This window comes from Mizuhopecten yessoensis, unplaced genomic scaffold (genome assembly GCF_002113885.1).
Source record: "Mizuhopecten yessoensis strain PY_sf001 unplaced genomic scaffold, ASM211388v2 scaffold6111, whole genome shotgun sequence".
Classification (NCBI taxonomy): Eukaryota; Metazoa; Mollusca; class Bivalvia; order Pectinida; family Pectinidae; genus Mizuhopecten; species Mizuhopecten yessoensis.
The window spans coordinates 92,119-103,028 of record NW_018406385.1 but is presented as its reverse complement, the minus strand read 5'-3'; the positions used below and the strand labels follow the sequence as shown (position 1 = coordinate 103,028).

Below are 10,910 nucleotides of genomic sequence, written 5' to 3'. Positions count from 1 at the left end.
GATGATGATGATAATTATATGTTGATGATGATACATATGAAATGATGATTGAAGATTTTGGATGATGATGGATTATGGCAATGATGATGATTGAATAATTATATATGAAAGAGGATGATGAAGATGATAAAGATGAATGATGATGATGATATGTTGATGATGATATGTTGATTATGATATGTTGATGATGATATTATGATGACAATGAAATTGATTGTGATAATGCTAAATCAATGTCCGTGTGTGTATATGTGAGAATGCGTGAATGTCCTGTTTATGAATATGTAATGAAAAACTTGGAAAAATAAAACCATTACAAAAAAAATAATTATTTATGTTAATTACATAATTATATAAGGGGTGTATTTTAGACTTTGCAAACAGTTTGTATCAAATCCCAATTCAAATACAATTTACTTCTGTCTGTTATAAATAAGCATTGTTTAGAAGTGACAGAAAAGAGGTTAGGGAAGGTCTTAGAAGTATAGAAGGGAAAGTAAGACTAGAAAAAAAGATGAGGGGGGAGGGGCGAGAAACATAGATTTTTACATAAATGTAATTGAAAAATTATTAAAAGTAATTGGGCATTACATGTACTTTACAATGTAATTAATTAAATTACCATTACATGTAGTTGGAAAATCCATTAATTACACAATAAATCCAATTACTTAAGACAATGCAATTGATTGCAATTAATTAAGGCCCCGTATCGGATATGCAGGTGCCCTATAGTATTCACTCTGTCTGTCTGTTCGTCCGTCCACAAATTTTGTTACTGGCTGATAACTTTAGTATTTATTGACCGATTTACATGAAACTTGGTCAAGATGTTCAGTTCACAAAAATACACACTAAGATTAAAAATCAAAGTCAAAGGTCAAGGTCATTAGGTTCAAAGGTCATGGTCAAATTTTGCATATTTTCACTGATGACAATTTGGTACGACATGATGAACAAGGTTGATAAGAATTAAACAAGAAGTCAAATGACCAAAGGTCATTCGGTCAAGGTCACTGGGTCAAAGGTCAAGGTCAAATTATGTATCTTTTCACTGATTAACATTTTGTTATGACACTATGAAGTAATGTTGGTCAGAATTAAATAAGGAGTAAACTGACTAAAGGTAAAGGTCATTAGTTCAAAGGTCAAGGTTAAATTTAGTAACTTTTCGCTGTTGAACATTTCGTTATGACACTTAGAAGCAATGTTGGTCGGAATTAATCAAGGAGTCATTTGACCAAAGGTCAAGGTCACTGGGTCAAAGGTCAAGGTCAATTTTTCTATTTTTCACCGATAATAATTTTGTTATGATATTATGAAGCAAAGAAGTTGGTCGGAATTTAACAAGGGGTCATTAGGTCAAAGGTCAAGGTCACTGAGTCAATGTCAAATATTGTATCATTTTACTGATGAACATTTTTTATGTTATTATGAAGCAAAGTTATTCAGAACTAAACACGGAGTCAACTGACCAAAGGTCCAGGTTGTTGGGTCCAAAGGTTCAAGGTCAAGGTCAAGTTTTGTATTTTTCACTGATGAACATTTTGTTATGATATTATGAAGCAATGGTCGGAATTAAAGAATAAGTCAACTGGCTTGATCAGGGTCACTGGGTTAAAGGTTAAGGTCATTTGGGTCCAAAGGTCGAAGACAAAGTGGATCTCTGACTTGACCCTGGCTCTTGATGGGGGAGGTATTTAAGGTGAAATAAAACAAAACAAAGCTAACAAATGAGTATTGCACCGGTATTTTTATTTCTGTTAGCCCAGCAAGTATGGAGGTGAAAGGAAACAAGACTCACATCATAGTACATGTAAAATGTATATTTTGCTTCCTTGCGAAGTTCAAATGTCAAACGTCAAGCTCAGCTATATGGGCAGATTGCTTCTTGATGATAATTGGTATGTATTTTCTTAACTGAAATTGTTGACAACAATTATGATCAATGTATCTGTATAAAAAGTATTTTGGACTAGTATTAAAAAAAATCTATCAAGTTTTGTTGGGTTTGATAAAAAATATTTGCCTAAGCATGGATAATGCGAATTTAAAATAATATTATGCTGATGAACCCACAAGAACAATTTGAGCCCAATTATTTTGTAGCCTCACTTATTATTTGCCAAATGGAGCAGTTCTTGATATCATACTTGCAGTGTATAGCTATGCGTGTTTAAAATCTTAAACCAATATTTGAAAATACGAAATAATATCTTACTTTCTTGATATTTACATAGTTTTTAAATATATCATTACATTATATGTTCACTCCTAATACTCTCTAACAAAATCAAAATCAACTTTTTCAATTAGATAACATTTTCTCAAACCCCGAATCTCAGATGCATAACACCAAATACATCTCACATTAGTGTCAAAAAGATTTAACATTGTTTTGATGTTTAGACATTTTTTTTTTACATTTAGAGTACAACGCTTACACAATCTTTTTTACCTTATCTTGATAACTAGCTTTGGACAATACTCAGATTGTTATCAGATGTAAATCGGATACATAAAGAAATAAAGGAATCCACAACCTCAAAGTGTACTATCATACATCTAGATTTCATCATCAGAAATTGTGTAGGCATTACGGAAGACAACAGTTCTAGTTTTATCAGTGTTAACAGTCAACTGCCAATCTGATATTATTTATGAAGACTGTCACTTCTGAAAACAACACTAAATCACCAGAGTATAATAGCAAAAACAGAGTAAGTTTATCAAACGTATAGTAATCAGAATTATTATTAATAAAAAAAATGACTCAAAATCGTTAGTAAATAAGAGAAAAAAGCAGATGAGATAAATCTTCTCCTTGTAATATTCTTATATTTTTGGGACAGGTTTGTACACAGCTGTAAAGAGATTTAAAATACTCTTAAGAATTTTCCGCTAATAACAGTCTTGATAAGTTTATACCAGAGACTTGCTCTATCAACATAGTCGAATGCCTTCCAAAACTCGACAAAACAACAATATTATTTTTTCTAAGAAGATTATGCTTTAGTAATTATTGTATCGAGGGAAAAATAGCAACAGCTGTACTTAACACTGGTCGGAAACCAAACTGTGTAACACTCAAGATGTTATTATTTCACAAATGTTTTACAAACTAGAACCCCATCCATTATCTAGATACACAATAACAGGCCACTGCCGGACCAACACAATAACCTACTACATCAGTCATTTTGTTTGTGATATACATGATCGAATCTGTTTTATGATTACAATGCAGTGTAATGCTTTTTGGACATACTGTATCTATTACCAAATTGTTAAGGTGCAACTACCTGTGTGTGTTTTAACGTTCCTCTAACAAGACAAGAGACAGCTGTATAGAACCACAAACTGATAAACATCGTCAGGCAGCGATCAAGTAAGGGATTTATGGCCAAAAACACTGCCACAGGAACCCATGTGCAAGCACGTTGGGTGCCGAACGCGATTCATGAGAGGGCATGGCAAGGGTGAGGCTCAAACCACGGGAGTAATATACATTGCCATACAAAAGGTGGCATCTTCAAAATTCCAGGTGAAACTCTGTCTTTCGTTCTCACATACTTTAGAATATTTCATGGAAAGGCACGATATTCGTTTAATTTCAAGCAAAAACTGATAGGCTAATACCATTTATCTAAAGAGTAAAGATGAGCGACATCAGATGAAAAAGCCAGTTGATTTATCGTTACTCTGCCGCGTAATTCTTTTGATGTACACCAAAGGATCAAACAAGTCTATGATGAAACAAAATATTAAAATAAGGCAAAGGGAAATAAATAGCTGTTGGGATGGGCCGGCAGGATGGGTGTTAAGATTGGAACACAGTAGAATGAAAACTATACTGGATTGGAAAATATGATATTTACCAAACCATAAGAAACGCCTGATAATCTTTGATCTGTTAATCAAACCATATGGGGAATGACTGTAAGAGTGCTGTATCAAAAAGGAAGGATGTGTGTAAGTATGATGAATTTTAACATGTCTGAAGGTTCAACACTTCAGGAACTGTTTGATGGAGAAACTTGAACAGTGGAAATGTAACATTCAGATACCCTTGATAATGGGATAAAAGACATAGGCATCCATGTACGAAGTAACTAATGTAAATCTATAACTGTCCTGCGTAATAATCTGATAATGACATATACACACCCCTATTCAAAACACAAAATCTTCTCATTTACTCAATTGTTTGTTGCCTTACATCGATAAACACTTGGCGTTTGATCAATTTACCTGTTTAAGGTTAAGAAAAAGACCTTTCAGTCTTAGAAGTAAATGTTAAAATATCAAATCCATAGGTTTGGTATAATCTTATTAGAATACTCGTAATGTTATGTTCATGTAGATCATTGTTAATCACACATATGTCCAGGATATACGTTACGCGTTAGTATTACATTACGGTTCTCGATATAGGTCACGGCTTTGGATCACATATAGGTCCCGCATATAGTCCAAATGTTAGGATCACATCAAAAGGTTCCGGATGTAGACAAAACGCTCGTATCACATAAAGGTCTCGGATGTCGATCACGTGTTCGTGTCACATATAGGCACTGGATATAGATTGCTTGTATTGAGTTTCTTTGTCAAGCTATACCGCCTCCTGTCTACAGACACTGCCCGCTCCACCCGACACTGCCCGCACGTCACTAGTGTACATCACTATTTCTTTATGCATTCCTACCATCACCACCTTCCTGTGTGATACATAAACTCCGTGGGACAGTATCTACGGTAGCACATGTCACTACGGTCCCATTCGACGTTACTCCCCGGATACTTTGGTCTTCCTTCACACAGAACCATACCATCCCCGTGGTCGGAGATATGGTAATGGATTTAACTGCGACCTTACACTCAATTCCCTCCTTGACTTTTCCCTTTTGATCTACGCGGTATATTTTATCATCTGTAAAGTACGATAACCAAACCTCCTCGACTAAACGACATGTACGGCACAAACCGTACTTAAATGGTGTTTCAAAACTTGAAACAACTGTGTGTGATGGAATAGATCGGTATATCGCGTTTTCTCCGTCAACCAGAACTGTACCCAGCATCCGCTCTAGCAGGTCGTTATAAACGATCCAGGGTTCAGAGGCTGCCGTCTTCAAAGCTCTTAGATCGGGCGGTGAAGTTGAGGTATTCCGAGTTTCCCGCGCTCCTGACATGACGTCTACATAAGTTCCGGAAGTTAATACATGAAGACACCTTTCTAGTTGCGGTTTCAGTTTCTCTCCGAGAAGTTTTGTCAGTGTCACCAAATATCTACATAGTGTTACTAACCTGTCAACCAGATTATTTGCCGCTGTTTTATCTGCTCCCCTTGACGTTTGATATCCTCAATAATTTTTCTATAACCTATACTGCTACGTGATTTGTTTTTCATTTCCTATATTTGTCCGTCTTACTTTGGAATATCGGTTTTAGAAAGCTTTTCCTCATATTGCTGGATTCGCTGTTTTTGTTCCGACACATAATCAGTAAGTTTACCTATGTTGTGATGATTGTGACGACTCACAACACAGTCCATACAGAGAAGCTCATTGTCACATGTCTTACAAATATAGACAAAACCCATTCCTGGATGATCAGTACAACCAGGTACTGGCGTCTGGGCCGCCATCCTATCGTACGGTCGGCTACATAGAAATACACTGATGTGTTACTGACGTTTCATTATTAACCTGTCAATTTCAATATGGCGGTAGTTCGTGGTAATACACAATGCCGCCTACGGGGGAAAATGATAGCATGCCCTCAATATAGCGTGTCTTTAAAGTGACTATTTCCGTATAATTCATACCCTTTAAACAGGAAATAAGCACTATAAATGTTTTAATCGACTTAACATAAAATGATTTGCGCAGCCATACTGTCAACTTTGTTGTCTAGAGACATATTTTTCGGAATTGGAATTCTGTGTTTCTCAGCTGCTTTAATTTCTGTATTCATAGCTATTTATTGAAATATACAGTTATGTTTATACATGTTTCATGTGGTTTTGTTTGTCGTTTTTGTTTTTAGTAAAGCTGACTCTGGTAGTGATGGACATACTATTCAAGATAGCTGTTAAGATTCGATGAGGTTTATTTGGTGTCGATGCTGTGAGTGAAGACTTTTGTATACAATACAATACAAAAGTCTGTAATTGTACAACAATACATTTCCATAATAAAACAAAGTATATACAATCGGCATCCTATCTATGTACAATCACATAGAATTGAACTATAATATAAATGCTTCCTTTAGGAAAATGTAATGTGTTATATTAACTATGTTATGACAATAATTGGGGGAATATGGGGAAAATTAGCTGGTTGTCAACTCTTTAATGCTTAGCAATGATAAGTAAACACCGCATGGGGACATTTTTAGTAGAACAGTGAATCTATGATATTTGTCATCATCTTCCTGGACAGGAATTAACTCCGTAAGGAGTGCGTTATTCCAGGTTCCGGTTCCGGTTGAGGAACCTGGACGGAAAAATGAGCTGAGCGGTTTCTGTGGTACTTATATGTGTCCTAATGAGCTATGATTGTTTAAAAAGTGCTTAATAGGTTCCGGGAAAGGCCTGATATCTGAACCGTTACATGATGTCATATTTTCCCATTGCCTAATACTGTAAAAACTCGATATTTAAATCTGAAGTGATGACCTTGGAACCCTCCCAGTTCACCCGCCATATTGATTTTCTTAGAATTGAGTTTTGACATTACTCTCCTCCTATCTATTGTTAATACTGATCATCATACCAAGATTATCCTTGTCATTATGTCGGAAGAAACTCTTAAATTGCCTGGCAATGTCAAGAAAAGTGTCCAGACTCTCCAGAACATTACTGATCCCTCGATAATCCCGGAAGTAGTGTCCGAGCTATTAAGTAACTCGCTGATAAAGGACACACTAGTATCATGTATTGGTATTACCCCTCTACAACAACGTGTTAAGTCCTTGGAGAATAAGGTTGATGATCTTGGGCAGTATTCAAGAAGGAATTGTCTCAAGTTTAGGGGATTAATAGAGACTGAAGGTGAGGACACTGATGAGCTTGTTATGGTGACCCTCAATGACATAAGTCGCACCCATCGGGTGAGTCCTAAATCCTTCAATTATCCACGTGATATCATCGTAAGATTTATTTCGTACCGTACGAAGTCCTTCCTGTACGATGCCAGATTGTGATTTTTTCCATCTCGACGTGATTCCACTTCTTCTGAGAGTGACCATATCCCCCTGCTACTAGGAACCACATGTATTTATGCTAAGGCCAGGTACCTAAAAAGGCAGGGACTGATCTCTGGCGTATGGACTAATGATGGAAGGATTTGTTATCCGCACCCAGAAAGGGAGAAAAACTCAGGTACCCACGTTGGATGAACTGTCAACATCCCCTGATCTCCCTCCGATTGTTGATAATCGCGATCGGCCCATACATGGTCATCGTACGGATACTGAGAGCCCTAAGTCATGTGACTCTAGTGTACCATTGTCTAAAACATCCGAAGGGAAAATACCATCCTCCTCCATCTCTAGCAAATCCGGTACGTGCCCCTCCGTGAACAACCGATCATCTTCATCGAAACGCTGACTAATAGACCTTCATTCCATATATATGTGTTATATTATCAATCAATTTATGTTTAAATATCGTTTATTCCTGTCAACACCATATTATATATGTATTTTAATCTCCATAAGCCACGCGTACACACAGTCATAACTTACTTAGTTGTATCAGATAATACATATACGATGATTTCATCGTGTGACAAGACTATGGTGTTGATGTGTAAACAAATAAGGAAATGTATGCACACCTAAATGCTTGTATACATGCATAATATCTGACAATTCATGTTTAAATACCTCTATATATATAACTATATAATCTATCTACAAGAAATCTCATAATGTCCTCCCACATATTGTTAGTTTTTTTGTTTATTCCTACCAACAATACATTTTGTTTATCTCCATTAGCCACATGTGCCCACCGCCATAACTTAGGTGTAGGTGTACTATCGTGCAGCTAATACATGACTATGGTGTTGATGTGTAAAAAGTAAGGAAATGTATGTACACCTACATGCTTGTATATATGCCTAATATCAAACAATCCATGTTTAAATACCTCTCTCTCTCTATATATATATATAATCTATCTACAAGAAATCACTATATTTATACGTAACATAATGTCCCCTCACATATTGTTATATCTATAGCATGTTTGTTTATTCCTACCATCACTTTATTTTTTTGTATCTCCATTAGCCATGTGTTCACACAGCCATAATTGAGGTGTATCTGTACTTGCTTGTCAGCTAATACATATACGATGATATGACTATGGTGTTGATGTCGGAAAAAAATAAGGAAATGTGTGTACACCTAAAGGCTTGTATATATGCATAATATCAAACAATTCATGTTTAAATACGTCTATATATATCTATATAATCTATCTACAAGAAATTTCTGTAATTGATACGTAACATAATGTCCCCTCAAATATTGTTATATCTATAGCATGTTTGTTTATCCCTACCATCACTATATTTAGCCACATGTACCCACCGCCATAACTTAGGTGTAGGTGTACGTGCGTGCAGCTAATACATGATGACTATGGTGTTGATGTGTAAAAAGTAAGGAAATGTATGTACACCTAAATGCTTGCATACCTCCGACCCTTCGTTGCCAACTCCCGTCCCACCCCTCTTTCCCTGCTCTCACTCTCTCGCTGTACATGTAAATAGCTGAATTAACAGGGTTGTACATTGTCTTCTCATCAATGGCTTGTCTATGCAACTGAGCATACAACACCACTAAACGAAATTGTTTATATAGTATCTAAATGGTTTAATATCTTCTATACAACATGCATTGCATGTACTCTATCTACATACCTTTGTATCTCAAACACTAGTCACGTTTCTAAATTAATAATCCACTCCGGTATAATTTATCCACACTGATGTACAGGCTTATAACCTTGTATATGACTTTTGGTATGAAATTACGTGAAAACCCGTGCTCTTCCTCACATTTATTAGTAACTGGCTGTTATTCCTAGAGTACATGCATGCGCTACCATTTTTCTATCCAATACTGTTTGTACTATTCTGTTCACAGCTACACAGGCAAAATTGGTTCACGTGAAATTCACGTAAAAATTTTCACGAGAATTTCACCTGAAACGAGCTTATACATGAAATTCACGTAAAATTTTCATGCGAATTTCACGTGAATCTCACATGGAATTCATATGAATTGAGATTTCATGTGAAATTCACGAGAAGTTGTTCACGTGAAATTCATTTAAAATGAGATTCAGATGAATTGATGTAAATTTTATTTTTTTCATTTTCATCTTTTTTTTTATCCGGTGCTACTGGCATTCAGGGTACGTGTATATCACCTGAGTATCAACCATGCACGCAGTCAGTTATAATAGTAAGTTGACAAGCTCTGAATATGAAAATGCACTATATAATATACATGTAGCAGATGACTTAAAAGAGGAAAGAACTTCTTACTTTTTAGGATCACTATGAAAACATGACTTTTTTTTACAGGTTATCCATATATCAACAGCTGGTCTTTGGATGTTGTTTATTGTCTGAGTTTCTTTTCTTGATTCTATTCTCTAACAGTAATGTGCATGCATGTTACATGCAAGTGTTTGTATAGTAACAAAATAAATGTAACTTAACACATGCTGTAATCCTGTTTTAACTTAATAATTATGAATAAAACCTTTTAAAACACAATGGTACACAGGAAAAAGTGCAACCTGTTTTACGTGCGTAAAACACACGGTTTACGTACGTAAAATATGAACGTAAAACGCATGTTGATAACCCCACATGTTTTACTAGCGTATATACCGTACGTTTTACCTACGTTTTTCATATGTAAAACCTGTGTTTACCCTTACGGATGAAAAACACTGTAAGAAAACGCCTGTTTTACGTATGTTTTTCATAAGTTACACATGCGTAAAGTCGTACTGGATGTAAAACGCCCGTATAAATACATACGTAAAACGCCTGAGAAATTAGGTTCTAAACATACGTAATTCATGCGTTCAATATATAATGTATTAGGTTTCTGTAATTGTTATTCATTTGTGCTATGCAAATTGGATTTTAAATCTAAATTTGCTGATTTTTTATGTGAATTATAGTGTACTGGTACATTGTTGATATCACAATACCCGTTCTTTAAACTCTGAATGGTAGAAAGAGTGTTTTATGCAGTTACTTGCTGTGACACAATGGATAAATAGTTTTTGTTAAGGCTTTAAAAGAAAAAAAAGAAAAAAAAATCTGATTAGCCCTCATTATCCTCTTGTTTAGTGAAGTGCAGTTCTCTGTGGGCCACCAATGGGACGTCCTTGTCGCTGAACCATTCTTTAATCTTCTTCTGGAGGTTAGTGAACCCAAGAGTTCGCGGAATTTTATCGGCCTACTCCAACGCATCACCAACCAGACAATAAAAAATCCGCTATTTAGTCTTACGGTCTGACCATCTGTTATCTTGCATTATTCTCTCGTATTTAAGAGCGAAGGGCTCTCACCGCTACTTACCTGAGTAAGTGAGCATCTTGTGTGGCTGAGGACTTCTACTCTTTCGGCGATGCCTCTGCTCGTCATCGGAGGAATCCTCAGAATACGTATCGCTGTCCCCCTCCTCCTCACTGGAGTCGTCGGGGTCAGATTTGTCGCTCTCAGACGAATCATCACGTCTACGCCTTGCAGGGGCACGGCGCGTTTCCTATGGTTGGCACGTATGTCGTGCGTTCGTTGTCTGACCGGTCGCGAGTCCGTCTATTTCTTCCGTCATCGCGGGTAGCATGCGCTGTTGTAGCTACGCCACGA

At 36.2% G+C, this 10,910-nt stretch overlaps 1 protein-coding gene across 1 annotated transcript in view; it reads right to left on the bottom strand.

The window, feature by feature from the left end:
• The window catches only part of LOC110451497, a 26,070-nt gene extending 15,408 nt beyond the window's left edge, over window positions 1-10,662 (bottom strand). Inside the window, exon 1 of the mRNA XM_021499543.1 lies at window positions 10,620-10,662. Within this exon, the coding sequence (XP_021355218.1) occupies window positions 10,620-10,635 (16 nt within the window). The 5' untranslated portion in view covers window positions 10,636-10,662. The remainder of the gene's footprint in view (window positions 1-10,619) is intronic.
• Between the last annotated feature and the right edge of the window lie 248 nt (window positions 10,663-10,910).